Raw genomic sequence first — 18,954 nt, forward strand, 5'->3', positions numbered from 1 at the left:
GTTGGATTATTTGTATTTTGAATTATTTGTCCAAGTCTTTTATCATAATGTGGTAAGACAGGTGTTAATCACTTGTTTATTGATGAGAGAGCTGACATTCAAATAGTGTATTCAGACTCATGACAAATAAGTGGAGTTGGAACTCAAACCTGTGCTGCCATCTGACACCCAAATTCTTGGTGCTTTTCACTAGATATTAAATGTCAAAAGCTATTAAAGTAGCAGTTTAACATCACTTGAATTTGCAAGAATGTCTAGTGAATTATATCTTACTACCAAGCATTAATTTTCACTCATACTGTGGTATATCAGGTAGATTACCATAATCTAATCAAAATGGATCAATACTGCCCCTTAAAAGGCCAATTTTAAGCATTCATAAAGGGTCATGACTTTTTTTTAAATTTTTCATACTTTGCTAGACTACAGTAGATTTCTGATTTTAAAAATATGTAATGCATTTATCATTTTTTTCATCATAGCTTTGATTCCACAGTACAGTAAAAATGATGAAATAAGTGACGGGAGGAAAAGGGAATTTCTGCCTATGAATTATCATAGAACATTATAGGATTAAGGCGAACATTATAAAAAACTCAGAAGAAGAAACGAGTTTTTTCTCAATTCTTATTAATTGATCCTGTGGAGGCATTTTGCAGCAGTTTGATTGGCTGTTCTATGCACTGAGAAGCTGTAGCTCCTAAAAAGTATGGCAAAACAATTGGTAAAGTGGCAAGACTAATTTTTGTTGCAGTTACGTTTCATAATGTCTTGATGTTTATATCATTAATTAGTTTTAATTTACACATTCATAGTTTTAAGCCAGGACTTTTCAGGAAGTTTGGGATCAAATAGGTTCATGAGATTGGCATTTTTTTTTCTTGTTCAAGGGTAGAATATGAACTTTTTCAAGGATTAGGCCTAGTGTTTTACTTTACTATGTCCCCTTTTTTCTATTACTATCCTGTCTTCCAAAGGAGAAATTTTTGAAGTTACTATCTTTTTGGTATTATAAGTATTTATGCTTTAAAGTGAAAGTGATATTTAAAAGCTTACTCTTATGCTTTTCTTCTTTCTAATGCATTATAGTTCTGTCTTTATAGAAGGCAAATTAGATGATAATAGAAAATAGAGCATTTAAGAGATTTATTGCCCACTCTGTGTCCCTTGACGTGTCTTTTTGTCTGTTGGGGGAGGTTAGTAGAGTCTTGGAACTCAGTTTTGTAATTCATTTACCTAAGGGATGATCTAGTGCTAGAAAACCAACTTATGTTAATTATAAAACTAAAATCCACTGTAGTGGTAAACTGGAATAACAATTTATAGTTCAGTGGTATGGGATATATCACTCATTTTGGTGACCTGAATATTCTTGTTCCTATTCAGAGTGGCTTCCTGTCACCCTTGTGCCTCAGAACTTGAGTAAGTCATTAGAATGTGCTTAGTAAACAAGATCAGGGTGAGGAGCACTTCGTAGTCTAGGGTCATTTTATCCCAGTTAGAACAGAACCTAAAAATCCCTTAACCTTATGGTGAAACTTTATATATTCTCCCAAGTAATGGCACATTTACAGACCATGTCTTAAGCTTTATTCCACAGGTAGCTAATACTCATATAAATGCATTCTGATCATAATTAACATCAATTTCAGAAATTACTATTTTTATATTTTTATCATGTGGTCCAAAACCACTTTTTATGAAATCTTCCCTTTACGTTTCTTTCTTTTTTCTATTTTATTGAACCACGCTGAGTTAGTGCCACTAAAAATCAATAAAACTCTATTAAATTCTTATTAATTGAAGAATTCGCACCCTGAATTAGAGAATCATTTTAAAATTTTTTATCGTGGACATTTTTAAATAAATGTAAACAAAAGTGCTGAATCTTTATATAGCCATCACTTAGCTTCTACAGTTATTAACTGACTAATCTCTTGCATCTAAACTTCTATTTCATCCTTCTCCTGAATTATTTTGAAATTCAGATATCATATAATTTCATTCATCTGTATTTCAGTTTAGGTATACCTAAAAGGTGTTTTAAAAACCTACATAATTATATTTTACACCTTAAAAAATATAACAGTTAATTTCTTAATTATGTCAGATAATCAGTTGGTATATTTATTTCCAGCTACCCCACAAATATTGCTTATGTTTTTACACATTTGTCTTATAGAGTGTCCCATAGTCTGGACTTCCTAATTGTATCATCATGGTGGTGTTTAACATGTCTTCCTATAGTCTCTATAATTCAGTAGTTGGATCTAACGTAATATTTTTAGTGCAATTATATGAGACATGAGTGTAAAAAGTTGCTAAAGCTAGCTTAAGAATTAATACTATGTAAAGAAAGTTTATTTAAATGATGAAAAAAAGACTGGTAACTAATAGGGTTTTATATATAAAATAAGATTTCTGATTACTTGAGAATTCCCAGAAAGAATTAATAGTATTGTGCTCTGATTTGAAACTATTTTCCTGAAAGAATTTGCTAAAAAGATAAAACTTTAAAGACATATTATGACAAATTGTATTTTAGAGTCTCAGTGACTTAATGGTTTTACACTAACAGCCTTTTTTAATTTTTGTCGATTTTTATGTTAGAATATGTCAAAATCATGTTCTATTTTCCTTTATTCTTGGATAGTACATTTTTTAAGCAATATTTTTTTTGAGTCTCGTCAAACTGCAGATTCTCTTTTCTAAAATATAACTTTGTGAAATCCAAATAAATTACCTTTTTATTTTGTAAAATTTGTGAATTATTTTTCTTTTTTAAATAATTATTTGAGTAATACAAAAGCACATTTAGAATAAGTTGGAAAAGAGTAAGATCAATGGATTTAGTTTTTTCTTTATTTTAAAAAATTGGTATTATTTCCATAAACATAGTGATTTTTATCTAAAAGGTAATTATTTGCCACTCACAGAGAAGAGAGTTACATTTGACTTTTACTGCTAATCAGTTTGAAAAATAACTTCATTAAAATAACTTTGCAGAACTGTTTGTTCAAAGTATTTTTACAGTCATCTCCATCTCATTGTGCTGTGTTTTTGTGTGTGTTTGATTTTTTTCCCCCCATAGCTCATCAGTAGGTTACTTGCAACATCCAGGATCAGAACAAGTACAGTTTCCTCGAACTACTTCACCATGCAGTTCTCAGCAGCTTCATAGCCACCAGTGTGCAGGTATGAATATATACTTGAACAAAAAAAGTAATGGTTTGTCCCCTTGAGAAATAACTAAGTTCTGTAGCCATTTCTAGAAAACGGTTTTTAACTTGTTGTGGTGCTGAGATATCCCCAGGATATTTAGGGTATTAGGAAAATCAAAGTTAACAGGTTCAGCCAGTCCACTTCTTCCTTTTCTGCTGCTGCACCACAACACTGCTGTCCTGTTTCTCCTCCTCAGGCTCTTCTTCCTTCCTTGCCTTACAAATACTGATGTTCTCTGGGATCCTTTCCTACGTTCTATGTCATTGCTCTTCAAGCTCTTCCTAGGTAATCCAGCCACCTCCTAAGCTTCGCCTGCTTTTTGCCAACACCTCCCAAATATTATTTCTGCTGAGACAAGACCATATGGCTAGCTGCCTACTACACATCGCTAGCCAAATGTGTCAAATGCATTTTAGATTTAATATTTCTCCCTCTTCTTGCATCCCTTAACTCACCTATCTAGGGACTATAAGTTCAAAGTCATAATTAACTCTCTTTGTTCCCTTTCACATTTGTGCCGTCAACATTTCCTCAAATCTGCTACCTCCTTCCCCACTGCAGCTACTTTTGGTCAGTTTTTTTCATGTCTTATTTTCAGTACTCTCTTAAATGTTTTTGCTTATTTCATGTTTCCCCTTCACCCAACTTTTCTCCTCCCCAACACACAAACACATGTACAGACAGTTCAAGAATTATTGTCCTGAAACAGAAGTATCTTCATGTCATTCCTCCGAATGAAAAAATGTATGTAGACTCTCTATAAACTCGCTAGCAAATAAGCCACCTATTTATACTTAATCTGCTAAAGTCACCCAGAACTTCGTTTCTGTGCTTATTTATGCCAAAGATATTTTGTTCCTGTTCCTCTGCCTGAAATGCCTGTCCACCATCTGCTGTTTGCCAAAATCTTGCTCATCCTTAAATTTTGACTCAAAATTACCTTTTCTACAAAGGCTTCCCCAGTTCTTGAAAGAGTTTGTTGCTTTATCTCTGCTTCCATAGTGTCTTAATCCTTTTATCATGACACCATATTTTATTGTAATAGTTTGTTGATACATGTAGTCTATGAGAAACAGAAATAGTAAATGATTGTCAAATAAATGACTAATAGTGGCTGCATCCTGCATGGGCTGCTGCGGCTGAGGAGAATTTAAATGTTCCTAAACAGTCAACAGTGCTTTACCTAGCCAGGTCAGGCTGATTCTGTTTCTAGAGAACTGGAAACTACCATAGTTGCTGCAGTGCAAACTATAGCCCTGTAGGCAGGGCACAGAATCCCCTTACCTTACACTGAAATGGGGAGAGTGGCGAGCAAAATACACACCTAATACTGGTAGTTCTGCAGTACTGGTACACAAGAGAAACAAATCAGATAAGAAGACAGATACAGTAGTCTGCGTGTCCCTACTGTACAGTTAACAAAGTGATTTTACATACATGTGATCATCACAGTTCTTTAAAGTCTGCCAAGGACATCTTCCTAGCCTCCATTTTCAGATGAGAAAACACAATAAAAGAAGTTAAATAATTTTCCCAGAGTCATAGGACATTTCAGGGTACTAAAATTGTGCTTTGTTAATTACCATGTCCCATACATTTCCACAGCATGAAATTAAAAGATGACTTTACTGTAGCTCAAAATTTCTGTAGAATATTAATTTTTTCTTTGTATATTTATTAAAAAAATGCCTATTTTAAAATTCATTTTAAAAATTAAGCACTTTTATAGATCATGTCTCAATTGTGCTACTCTCTACTAGCTCCTGTGGTAGGTAATTGGACTTTTCTGAATAGCTATAGACCTAAATCTTTAGGATAAGTGAGATATTTAGGTCTACACAGTCAGTTTTAATGCTTTTCTAGGCACATAACACTTATAGCAAGAAGCACTAGGGTTTAAATCTGCCTTACATATATAATAGTAACATTTTGTTCAGAAATGTAAAATTATGGCTATTATTTTGGTATTTAAAGATACCAGCCATTTGGTAACGTATACTGATTGCAGTATCCTAATTCTCATTTTCAGCTGTTCCACCTCCACCACCTGGTGGAGGAATGGTGATGATGCAGCTCAATGTACCAAACAATCCACAGTCTCGTGCCCACTCACCCCCCCAGTGGAAGCAAAACAAATATTACTGTGATCACCAGAGAGGACAAAAGTGTGTGGAGTTTAGCAATGTAGACAATATTGTTCAGGTAAGGTGCTTAATTTTAAAACTTTAAATATTTTAGTCACTGAAGATTGACCTAAAAGGCTTCACACTGAATTTGAAATCTCAAACAGATTAGTAAAGAAGTTTGAATGTTCTTTTTATTCAAAGTTTATATCAGGACTTAAATATTATTTCCAAACTTTTGCATATTCAAAAAATTTTAGGATATGAATCAGCAGATCAGTTAAATCTAAAATTTAATAAAGAAACATTAAGAATTCTCATTCGATTGTGTGTTGAAATAAAAATATTTTGGTTATCTTGGGTTAAATAAAATATATTATGTTTTAAATAAAATAAAATTTAATAAAGAAAAAGAATGACGCAGTTATCCTACTTTTTCCACATAAACTATATTTTAGTGTAACCAGAAAGTTGATGAGGGAACACTCTTTATTTTAGAAGAAATACAGTTAATAAACATAAAAGCAATGGTAGAATTTAAAATCACTATCTTAGAATCCTATTGAAAAAATGGATCAAGGAAAAATCATCAACACATGCCAAAAACATTAGGAAAAGGCTTATGGGGAACTTTAAACTGGATGGATCAGGCAGATGATGCTTGAAGCAACTGATCAATTGCAGCATCACTAAGTGTGGGTCGGCCAAACATTATTTGTTTCCTGATGTGGTGTAAAGGAAATACATGGTATCTTATGATGTACTTGTCAACAAAATATCGAACCCAAATCTAATCAAGTTTCTAAGTCTAGCTATTAATTTACAGAAAATCCAGGAAGAAAAAAAAAAACTTGTATGATAACCATGTCCACATTTTACTGGACACATTGACCCCATTTCTTTAACAGATAAGTGGCATTTTGAAATGAAGGCTGAGTCCGTTGTAGATTTAAAAAGACTCAAGAGTAATAATAATCACATGTAACATATGGATCTTCCTTCGATACTAAACAATCAAAAGACATTTCTGAGCAAAAAGGATATTTATATATGTTAACTTTTTAGTATGATGATGGTTTTACTTTTAAGACAGTAGTTTTTCTATGTTAAAAATATTTATATACAGAAACATTTTCGAGTAAAATGCTATGATATTAGAGATTTGCTATAAATGCTTTAGTTGAGGGAAAGCAGAGGAAACCACAATCAAAATTGGATGATGTTATGTGGAAGTTCATTATACTTGTCTATCTACACTTTAATATGTTTGAAAGTTTACAGCATAAGAAGGTTTTTGGAATATTTTTTAAAAGATAAAAAATATTCCCAATCCATATGACAAAATTATAGCAGAATAAAAAAGTCAAATATCACTTAAAAGCTAGCTCACAAACAACAAATGGCCAATGAGCATTAAACAAAAATAATTAAAAATTATGTTTTATCTATATAATTGGGAAAATTTAGGAAAATAATAATCTGTAGTGTTGGCAGAGATATCTAGTTACAAACTCTCGTGTTCACTCTTGGTGGTACTGTAAATTGATACAACACTTTTTGGAGTTCAGTTTAGTGACATTTTTCAAAATCTAGACGATCCATAGCCTTTTATCCACAAATTCACTTCTAGAACTTGGACCAGTAAAATATGTGGAGCAAGTATACAAGAATATGTATACACGGATATTTCTTCCTTGTTGTAACATTGAAAAGCTGGAATTGATTTTCAGCAGTAGGTAGCTGATTAAATAAATTACTATACCATTTAGGAAAATGCTATATACTAAGAAGAATGGAATACATCGACCACCAGCTGGTAGTTTCTAAATATCATTCTCCACTAAAAGCTAGGAATGATGGAATTAGAAAATCACCGCCAGCCAAAAATCATCACTAGAGGAGAGAGTATTCTATGAAGATGGTAGAGTATGGAGCACAAAGAATCTGTCTCCCTACCTAGAAATAATTGCACTGTTAGAATCTACTTGATATAACAGTTTTGGACCTCTAGAATCTATCGAAGGCTTGCAACTGCCATGGAAAAGCTTAGGCAATAAATTGCAGTAATTTCAGTCTATTTCAACTCTTAGCACAGTAGCAGCGACTCATCTCCTACCCCTAGCCCCATGATAGGCTGTGTACATGTTCCTAGAACAGCTTGCAGGAGCCAGGGTGAGCATAAAAGACCCCGTCCTCCAGACACAGAGGATTTAAGTTTTGATCCTGGATTTCTGCTTCGGATCACAGAGATGTAGACAAAGAGGCAGTGGCTATTGTTGTTACACCTCCCTACATTGTTGCAAACCTCTCCCTCTCCATCTTTTGGGGAATTTAAAAGGCTGTTTTTCCTCCCTTCATTTTTCTCTTTTAACCACTTGTGGGAGCAAGACATTCAGGACTAGGATTTCAAAAGCAACTGAATATATTGGAATAATTAGAAAGTGACTGCATATGCCCAGGGAAAGGCACAGACTCAATGAACCCCTGAGAAGACCTTAGAGTTACACCTCAGGCTGACCCTTGGCACAGAAACAGCTTGCAACAATCAGTAAGCAAAAGCAATGAGGAAGGAAGGGAGGGAGGGAAGAAGAGAAGGAGGGAAGGAAAGAAAAGAAAAAGAAAAAGGAAAGAAAAGAAAAAGAAAAGCAAACCTTGGGAAAAGGGGAGAATCTGATTTCCACAGTTACCAGATTATTAGATTCAAATATCAAGTTTTCAGTAAGAAATCACAAGGTATACAAAGAAACAGAAAATTATGGCCCATTTAAAGGAAAAAAATAAACAGAAACTGTCCTTTAAAAAAGACCTTATGTCAGATATCCTAGACAAAGACTTAAAAACAGCTGTCTTAAGGATGGTCAAAGAACTGAAGGAAGATATGAGGAAAGAAAACAATGTATGAACAAAATGGAATTACCAATAAAGAGATAGAAAACCTAAAAAAGAAACTAAAGATAATTCCAGAGTCAAAAATACAATCATTGAAATGGATAAAAATTCACTAGAGGAATTCAGTGGCAGATTTGAGCAGGTGCAAGGAAGAATCAGTACTTAAAAATAGGACAATAGAAAATAAAGAGGCTGAAGAAGGTACAGAAAAAAAGAATGGAGAAAAGTAAACAGCCTAAGTGACCTATGGGACATCTGTTGAACCAGCATATACATTGTGGGTGTCCCAGAGAGAATATTTGAAGTGCTTATAACTGAAAACTTCCCAAATTTAATAAAAGACATAACTATAAAGTATGTCAAGCAGCTTGACAGACTCTAAAGTGAACTCAGTGAGACCCACACTGAGACACATTATAATCAATCTTTCGAAAAACAAAGACAGAATGTTTAAAATAGCAAAAAAGAATGACTTAATCACATACAAGGGATCTTCAAAAAGATCATCAGCAGATTTCTCATCAGAAACTTTGGAGACCAGAGTCAACAGGCCAATATATTCAAAGTGCTGAAAGGAAAAAAAGGCTGTCAACCAAGATACTACGCCAGACAAAACTGTCCTTCAAAACCGAAGGGAAAATTAAGAATTCCCAGATAAACAAAAGCTGAGCCCTCACCTGCAAGAAATTCTCAAAGGAGTCCTGGAGAGTGAAATGCAAGAATACTAAGACAGTAACACAAAGCCATATGAAGAAATAAAGCACTCATTTAAGTCAAACACACAAGCAATTATAAAAGCTAATGGTATTACACCAGTGATTTGTAACTCCACTTTTTGCTTTCTACAAGATTTAAGAGACTAATATACTTTTTAAAAAACATTTATCTAAAAGGTAGTATTATTGTAACTTTGGTTTGTAACTCCACATTTTTTATATATATAATTTAAGAAACTAATGCACTTAAAAGAATTATTAGTCTATGTTTTGGGACACACAATGTATAAAAATGTAATATTATGACACCAGAAACCAAAAGGGGTGGGGACAACACATGCTCTTACTATATGCTGTCTACAAGAGACTCACTGTAGATCCAAAGATCCAAATAGATTGAAAGTAAAAGGATGCAAAAAGATATATTTCATGCAAATTATAGCCAAAAGAGAGCAGGGATAGTTTTGCTAATAACAGACAAAATAGACTTTAGATCAAAAGAGTTATCAAGATACAGAGGACATTATATATTAGTAAATTTTCAATATAGCAACAAGATAGGACAATTATCAACACTTACACCCTAATAAGAGGCCATCAAAACATATGAAGCAAAAATACACAATTGAAGGGAGAAATAGTTCTAAAATAGTAGTTGGAGATTTTAATACCCCACTCTCAATAATGAGTAGAACAACCTTACAGAACAAAGGAAATGGAGAATTTAAACACAATAAATCAACTAGATCTAACAAACATATACAGAACACTCTACCAGACAACAGCAGCATACATATTCTTCTCAGGGGCACATGGAACATTTTTTAGGATAGACCATATGTTAGGTCATATACTATCTCAATAAATTTTAAAAGATTGATATCATACAAAGTACAAAGTACCTTCTCCAGGCAACATTGTACTGGGAGTTCTACCCAGAGCAATTAGACAAGAAAAAGAAAGAAAAGACATTCAAAGTGATAAGAAGTAAAATTTTCTCTGTTTGCAGATAATATGATCTCCCCACGAGACGCTTAAAACTAAAAAGGAAAAAATAGTAACTTGACAATGGAGAAATCTGGCAGACACCACCTTAATCAAGCAGTTAAAATAAAAATCACTGATACTGTGATGACAAATGGACAGCATGTGCCTTCTCATATGATGCACTGAGAAGGACACATCATTTATCTGGTATTCCCTCACTAAATGTATATCATGAACTTTTTGATGAGAAAAAAGCAGGCAAACCCAAATTGAGGAATATGCCACAAAATAACTTATCTTCAAAATGACCTTCAGGAGCTGATCTTCAAAATGTCAAAGCCATGAAAGGGAAGAAAGACTGAAGCTCTGTTCCAGATTAAAGAAGATAAAAGAGACATGAGAACTAAATGCAACACTTGATTCTAGGTTGCATTTTGGACTAGGAGTGGGAAAAAAATTTTTTTTTTTTTTTTGCTGTAAAATACATCTGTGGGACAATTGGCAAAATTTGAGTAAGCTCTCTAGTATTACTGTATTGTTAATTGCCTAATTTTGACAATTCTGCTGTAGTTATGTAGGTAAGAAAATTTTCTTTTTAGAAAATAGACACTAATTATTTAAGGATAGAGAAGTGTTGTGAACAACTCTAATAGGTCATAAAAAATAATAGTTTATACAGAGAGAGATAAAGTTAGTATAATAAAATATTAACAGTTATGAAGTTGAAGAATTATTTGCATTATTTATAATATTGTCAAGATACAAAAGCAAGATTCAAAAATAGGATGTATGGTCTATTTCCATTTTTGTAAAACATAGACATATAGATGTATATGCATAGAAATAATCTGTTGTGTTTATTTTGGGAGCAGGACATTATAAATTTCTATTTTAATTTTTTAATAACAAGTGTATATTGTAATAGTGTAACAAGTACATATTTGTAATCAGAAATAATAAAAATTTTTGTTCAAAAGGAAATTGGCAAAAAGCCTGACGAAAATGCTGACCCATTTTCTTCCTATAATTGCAGCACAGCCCTCAACTCAACAGCCCCATTACTTCACCAGCTCAGTCACCAGCACCAGCTCAGCTATCCACCCTGAAAACTGTCCGTCCTTCTGGACCACCACTTTCCATCATACCTCAGTTTTCTAGACCTTTTATTCCTGGGCAAGGTAAGTACGCATGAAACTAGTCATAGAATTTTAAGACCCTGTTACTTTGTGATTTACCTTAGTACTGCTACCTTTCAGTTTTCCATAGGACTACATTTTCACCTCCACCCAGGTATATTTGTTTGTTATTATATACTCATTCTCAAATATATCATAAGAAAAAAAAAATAGTATATGCAGAGAGATGTTTCACCTCTAATTATTAATTTAGTAGTAACTTACATTCAGTAAGTACTTACATGACAGTTAAAATGGCTTTAACTTATTATCCTTAATTAGACTTCATTCCTCTATAGTAGTAACATGCAATGTTTTTTTTATTTGCTCTATATTTCTAACTTCTACATTAGAGTAATACATATCAAGAGTTTATTCAAAAATTTATTCAACAAACATTGAGGACTTATTGTGCCCTTGATGTACAAAAATGAATAAGGTGAAGCCCTCATCCTTACCAATCCTCAGTCTAGTTGAAGGAACAGATACGTAAGTGGATGATTATAAAATAATATGAAAATTATTAATTTTGTTTCCTAGAATTTATCGTAAGGACAAATGCATATAGTCAATGCACACAATGATTTATGCACAAAAGAGTTTATTCTATAGCAAAAAAAAAAAAAAATGAATGAATGAATGAAAGAAAACAACCTAAATGTCCATTAGTCAAGATTAGTTAGATTATGGTATATCCATTTAAGGAATGTTATGCAGTTATCTAAAAAGCATATTTTAAAGAATCATTAAAAGGAGAAATATTCACAGTATGGTAGGTGATTTTAAAAACTGCTATAGTTATGTATATAAGTTACATGGACATTTCAAAAAAGAATGCTTCCATTAAGCCCTTGAAAAGATGTTCAGCATCACTTTGCCCCCACTAGAATGGCTGTAATCAAAACGGCTAACAACAGAGAATGTTGGTGACAACACAGAACTACTAAAATTCTCACACATTGGTGTGTGAGTATAAAATGATAAAACCACCTTGAGAAAAGATTCAACAATTTCTTATGAAGTTAATCTCTTACCTTACAATGTAGCAGTTTCACTCCTAGGTATTTACCAGAGAGAAAAGAAAACAAGAACATTATAATAGTTCAAACTGGATATGACCCAAATGTCCACCAACGGGTACTGGATAAACAAATCTCAGTTTATCCTTACAATAGAATACTACTTAACAACGAAAATGAACAAAAGCAAACTAATTGACATGCAATAAAATGGATGAATCTCAGAGTTATGTTAAGCAAAAAAAAACAGACACAAAAAGAAGACATACTATATGATTCTAATTATATGAAATCCAACTATAGGCAAACTGAACTTTGATATTAGAAATCAGATAATGGTATGGATGGGATATGGAGTTGACTAGAAATGAACTTAGAACTTTTCAGGAAATAGAAATGTTTATTATCCTTTTCAGGTCATGGTTACATGGACTAATACAATTGTTAGAATTTATCAAACCCAACACTAAATATGTGCATTTTGTTTTATGTTAATTATATCTGTTTTTTAAGAATTCTTAAATACACACATATCACACATGTGTGAGCACACATATATGGAACAGAGACCAAAAAGATACACACCAAGACATTAGAAGTATTGAAATTACTCGGGTGATTTTTAGTTTCTCCTTTGTAATTCTGTATTTCTCAATTTTCTATAAAGCCAGTTGCTTTAATAATCTAGAAAGATAACGTGTGTTATAAAAAATAAATTGAAAGATATGGATTGAAACTGTATGGCAATATAGTAATATTGAGATACCTGATCTAGTATGAATGCCCCAAGAGGAGCACACAGCATAGCCTATAAGGAGTCTTTGGTTACCACTAACTACAGTGTCATCTCCATACTTGTAAAGAGTTCTGCTCCATAGACCTAAATTTAATTCTAACTTCTTTGCACTGTTTTTTATGCATCTTCACGCTTCACATTGCATTTCTGATCTCAGTGCTAAGCCACGTGTCATATCTGCCCTTCAGCCAATGCTTGGGAAGGGGCAAGTATGTCATGGATGTATTCTGCCAGGGAGCTGCCCAGGCACCTTCACAGCGTTCATCAGAAAAGAGCCCCGTATAGTGGTAGGAAGGGCACGCCTCGCTCCTCTCTGTTACGGCACTCTTGAGAAAAAGGAGATGAATATATGATTGCCTGAAGATGTTTTCCTCTCACCTACCCATAACCCTCCTCCAAATAGAGAATGTGCTAAATTTGGGGGCTTGCAGTTAAAATAAAATGAGATATAAACAAATGAAAATGTTCTTCTCCAGGACAAGATATTTTCAATTAACACTTATTAAGCCCTTTTCATGTGATAATTTTAGGCACTCCTGAGTGAAAGAAAATAATTGAAAGATCTCCATTCTGACTACCCTGCATTTATTGATTTAGGAAGGGGATGCTTGCCACTCTTTCTAAGCAAGTTGAAATTATATATACAAACTTTCACCTAAAGACTGCTTAAGAGAAGACCCATGACCTAGAATGTAACTATATACCCATTGGTTAAGACTGTAAAAGTGTTTGTGTGCGTATTTGTAAATATATACATGCACATATATATGCACATATATGTGCACATATAGTGAATTTGGGGAGATAGAGAGCTTAATGGTTTTCCAGGGTCTTTTCCTTCCCCTGAAATGTAAGTTTTTTTCATCATCAGAGAAAACACAGTTTTTAGCATCTCACGTGGGTGGAGTGTGTATCATAGTTATTTTGGTGGATTTCAATGGAACGTTAAGGTACATAGAGAAGTTTCTGTTCATCCTGTCCCATCTACCCAGTTCCTACCACTTACCCTCCTCCATAACCACTGTTATTAGTCCTTAGTCCATTGAAAAGTTTATCCTAGCTCTTTAAAAGTTATATGGAACTTTTCATTCTTTTAAAAAATGTCAATACCTATACTTTTTTATTTTACCAAATGTGTTTCCCCTGCTTATCTTAAGTGAGATAGTTTAGAAAACTCCAGGAAGTACTTTATAACTAAGTAGAGAAAAATGTAAAATGTTTCTGTCGACTTTCAGGAGATGCCAGATATCCATTACTTGGCCAACCACTGCAGTACAACCCTCCTGCTGTTCTGCACGGACACATTCCAGCTCAACAGGTGTGACGATCAGCCTTCTGACTTCCCAGGCATCGTTGGCAGAATATCATACTTCTGTTGCTGAGTGTGGAGTGCCCTGGTCACTGTATAAATGTGCCTCAGTCAGGCTTATTTACCAGTGCCGTCACTGGCCCCGCCAAGAGCAGAGGAAAGGAGAAAGCGGTGTGCTGCCTGGCTGAGAAGTGATTCAGCAGCGCTGTCCAAAGCCGGGTGGAGGTCGGAGTGTTGGGCGCTCTTGCTTATAAAAGGTGGTCAGCAAGTGGCTGGTCACAGTGAGGGACAGCAGTGTCATTGCCATGGAGGCAGAATTTCAAGGCCTGGAATTGAATTTTTCCTGCTGAAATACAAAACCCAGACTAAATATGGTTAGGTGTTAAGGGTTTAAATGTTACAACAGTATTGTTAACCCTACTTCTCATCTGTTTGTGGGTTTTCAGGGTCAGTCTGGCAATAGACATGGAAACCGAGGAAGGAGACAAGCTAAAAAAGCCGCATCCACTGACCTTGGTGCAGGAGAAGCAGGTGTGTCCCTGAGAGGCAAAAGCGGGTGTGGTCCTACAAACTGTCGAGAGGTTCAGTGGTCTTTAAAACTATACCATGGCACAGAAATGAGTTTTCCTCTTACTAGAATCCTGCAAAAAGTCATAGAAAATTATGCTGTCTGTAATGTAGGGTTCTTGAATATGTTCTTTTAATCCTGTCTTATTTCAGGTTTGAGTATATAGTAAGGTACAGGTAGATTTATGAGGGGCGAAGGGACCAAAGGGAAAAGAAGTGTGTGAGAAACAGGTAGAATGAAACTCTTTGCCTCTGTCGTCTTTGAGAAAGGCCTGAGTCCTAACACACAGATGAAGGTACTCTGAATGAACAACATATATCACCTTTCTATGGCAAAGTGCTGTATGTAGTTTAACTTTCTATTCAGCTTCCTTGGGGTGGTTAGGGCAAGTGCTATTATCTTTATTTTACAATGGGAACGTGAAGTTCAGGAAACTGTTTGCCCAGGGTCATTCATGTGCCTCATTTAGAGAAGCTACAGTGCTGCATTTCGTATGTGCGACTATCAGTGAAGACTACAAGTCGGGTAGTTTTGCATCATTAGCTACACATCTCTTGCCTAAGGGGAAAGTAGGAATAATTTAAAAGACGGCCATAACAATTACAGTTTTGTGTATCTGAGTGTTTTTCGAATACCTTGTCATTTTCTATGTCATTTGGGTCTCCAGGACTTTTTGCCTACCTCTTTGGTAACAGGGATTATTAATTCTACACCTTTTCCATTCTAGTTGTTGGGAAGGTCTTGGAAATTACCGAACTACCAGATGGAATAACTCGCATGGAAGCCGAGAAGCTTTTTGGGGAACTCTTTAAAATTGGCGCCAAGATCCGGTGGCTGCGCGACCCCCAGTCCCAGCCCCAGTTGCGTCGTCACCCCCTCTGCTGTGGCAGTGGGGACAACACTGTCAATTCTGAACGCTCTAAACCCAGTGACTTGGCCTCCACATACACCGTCTTAGCCACATTCCCTTCCATTTCAGCTGCGCAGAATGCATTGAAGAAACAAATTAACTCAGTTAACAAGTTTAAACTGAGAACAAGCAAGAAGCACTATGACTTTCACATTTTGGAAAGGGCAAGTTCTCAGTAACAGAGCCACCTGGGACCCTTGGCCTTTATGATTCCCCCTGTCCTCTCCCATCTTTAATTGGCTTGGTATTTGGAGCTTCTGTTAACATGATAGAGACTCCTAGAATGTGTGGTCATGGCGTTACTGCTTTTGAAGACAGGCCAGTGTTCAGCAAAGACGGGGAAAAATACACACTTCACCCCAAATGACTGTAAGAATTTACATCAGAATGATACAGAGTTAGCAGCTTTTTCTGAGGAAATGCTGTTCAAATGCCTCCTAACTTTTATAGTTATTTTGTTTTATATTTCTGAATTCTTGTATCAGATCCAAAGCTCTATTGTACAGCAAATTATTCTTCAAAATGATTACAACCAGTTGCAACCTGTATTCCTTTTTTGCAGCCAGCACAGTGTGACCCAACATAGAATTTGGGGGAAAAAGAATGCAGGAGTAGAATAACCAAGTCAAAACCATGTGCTATCTTTTTGAGGGGCTGAAGGGAGTGACTAAGGAGAGCCCACAAATAGATTACTCTTCCCCTGTATCTCTAAACATAGAAACAATTTCCAGAAAATACAGAATTCCCTCATAGGGTCCTTTCCTTATTCATTTAGGTAGTATGGACATTAAGTGTAAAGTAAATTATGTTCTTAATGCCTCTTAAACCACTTAGACTCAAAGGGGAATAGGAATCATTCTAGGCAGGAAAATACTTCCACATTTTTTTAAGTGTCCCTCCAATAACTAAATGCCACTTATTTGCATTCCCCTCCCCTCCTTGTGGATTTTTTGTCACCTAAGGAAATACATTTGATGAGTGCTGGAAACTTCTTAAGTGGTTTAAAATTTGTTTTCATTGTTTGCAGCGGATCACTGGACATCAAAGATTCATTGCACTTATGAACAAGGAACCTTTTTTTCAATTTCTGTGTAATTTGCAAGGCTGTACAATGTGTGCTGATGCAAGCCTTTTTCAGTTCAAGAGAATAAATGTTTACAAATATAGACCCACTTTGTCTTTTGTAAATTAAAATTACCTTTTTAAATGATTGTCAGTATCAAAGACTTAACCTGTCTTGAAGATTTCAATTTCAGACTTAAACAAGATGAAAGACAGTAAATCTCTCATTGTAGAAATGTTTTACAAAGCAGCACTTTCTCTGAGTGAATCCCGTCAGTGTGGTTTGTGTCATTTTGTTCTCTCAAAGTTAATATTGATCAATTATAGACAGTTTTGAGTATGAACATAGTATGTAACTAAAAATAGAACATTGGTTAGGTAAAGAATTTGTGTTTTTAGCCAATACATTGAGCACCCAAGTCCAGTTTAGCTCAAATGTTTTATAGAAAGCTTTCCATTTGCTAGCCAGGCAAAGTGTTGGGAAACCCAAAAGGTATGTGTTTGGGGGCGGGGGGCGTGGAGAGGAGGGGTCTGCCATCTGCAACTTGCCTAGAGCCTGGCTTGCTTCCACCCCAGCCCAGGGGTTTACTTAATTGCTCAAGAGCGATGGGTATTATCAGACTCTGGCACAGATGCTCACTCACTCCAGGCTATTTGCAAAGTCCCACTTGTTCCCTGGGAATCCTAGGCCTCCCCAAAAGCCGGTGCCTCCCAATTATGAATATTACTCTGGGAGCAGAAGTTGAACCTGCCTTTGAACCATGTCAGATTAAGGAGCCATACACAGGAAAAGGTAAGAGTGAGGCCTGAAAATCATTCCCAAGGCCTGTTCAGTTTTTTTTATTTTTGACCATAGAGACTCAGAGATGGGGAACATAATGTAATTAGAGCCAGCATTGCAGCAAGAATTGTTATTCAATTATACACGGAGGTAGAGTCCAAAAAACCCCCCACAACCCTATGGTTTATTTCAATTCTCTGAATATTTTCTTTAACTCTTGCAGAAGGAATCCTAATAAACCTGACTGTTTTTTTAATTGAGGCATAATTGACATACATTTTATTTGCCTCAGGTGTACAACATAATGATTCAATATTTGTATATATTGCAAAATGATCACAATAAGTCTAGTTTACATTTTTTACCTTACATAGTTACAAAATTCTTTTTCTTGCTTTTAAGGTCCTTTTAGCAATTTTCAAATATACAATACAGTATATTAACTATAGTTACCATGCTGTACATTAAAACCTAAATTTTTGCTTTAGACCCTTGGTTTACCCTGTAGGAGCTGAAGACCACCCAGAGGAAATGGGTAGGAGGAAATCAGAGCGAGGTTATTGCTAAGTCAGCTATTGCTAAGTCAGGCTATTGCTTAGCCACCACCACCACTATCCCCCTATTCACTAACAATCGCATGAGAATAGTTATGAATTTTCCAAGAAAAAAAAATTACAAAAATATGCATGCATCCCCTAGACTACCTTCTTGTTTTTTTGTTGTTGTTGTTCTAGAATCTGATTTCACCTATGGAAAAGAGGAGGAAGCACACACAGGAGGCATTTAAGATGTGATTTGACCCAGACTTTAAATCTTCTTAAGGACAGCTTCAAATGTCCCACAGCCCTAGCTGTGGTTATTCCCAGAACATAGACCACATTTAGGGGCAGATAGTCCTTTTACAAATAAAATGGACTTTTCTTACCTATACCAGTATTAGCAGCTCCAGCAGCCCCTTCTTTGGGAATGACAGAGGTCCCTTAATGACCTTCTGTCCACTTCTGCTATTTTATATATTATAAAGCAGAGAATATAGCTTAGGGTTTTAAACCCTTGGTCCATGAAAAAACATGGATATATTGAGTATGTTTGTGAATCTAGAGCACAAAGTGTGTTTGCCATGATGCCAGCAGTAATTAAAAATAACTAGCTTATCTGATCTTAAAACACAGTAATGATCTGAGCATCACTACCCCCAGCTAAAAATTTGTTTTTCTGACCCCACCAGGGAGTAACCTGTGGCCTGTGAATAGTATGCAAAACAAACCTCAGTAGAACCCACGATGCCAGAGTGGCTTGGAGAGTCAAGTCAGCACAACTGCAGCAACCGAAGGAAGCTGGTGAAGAGTTGGGTTCTTCACAGGTCAGCAACAGGAACGATGCAAGACTTTAGCAGA

At 35.2% G+C, this 18,954-nt stretch overlaps 1 protein-coding gene across 19 annotated transcripts in view; it reads left to right on the forward strand.

Moving 5' to 3' along the window:
• Positions 1 to 16,882, forward strand: part of R3HDM1 (R3H domain containing 1) — a 168,569-nt gene extending 151,687 nt beyond the window's left edge. For all 19 annotated transcript variants that reach the window (XM_039874541.1, XM_039874544.1, XM_039874540.1 and 16 more), the window contains 6 exons: positions 3,092 to 3,195; positions 5,252 to 5,424; positions 10,971 to 11,115; positions 14,163 to 14,245; positions 14,683 to 14,767; positions 15,532 to 16,882. In XM_039874541.1, the coding sequence (XP_039730475.1) occupies positions 3,092 to 3,195; positions 5,252 to 5,424; positions 10,971 to 11,115; positions 14,163 to 14,245; positions 14,683 to 14,767; positions 15,532 to 15,893 (952 nt within the window). In that variant the 3' untranslated portion in view covers positions 15,894 to 16,882. The remainder of the gene's footprint in view (positions 1 to 3,091; positions 3,196 to 5,251; positions 5,425 to 10,970; positions 11,116 to 14,162; positions 14,246 to 14,682; positions 14,768 to 15,531) is intronic.
• The last annotated feature ends 2,072 nt before the right edge of the window (positions 16,883 to 18,954 follow it).

Source organism: Pteropus medius, unplaced genomic scaffold (genome assembly GCF_902729225.1).
Source record: "Pteropus medius unplaced genomic scaffold, Ma_sr-lr_union100, whole genome shotgun sequence".
Classification (NCBI taxonomy): domain Eukaryota; kingdom Metazoa; phylum Chordata; class Mammalia; order Chiroptera; family Pteropodidae; genus Pteropus; species Pteropus medius.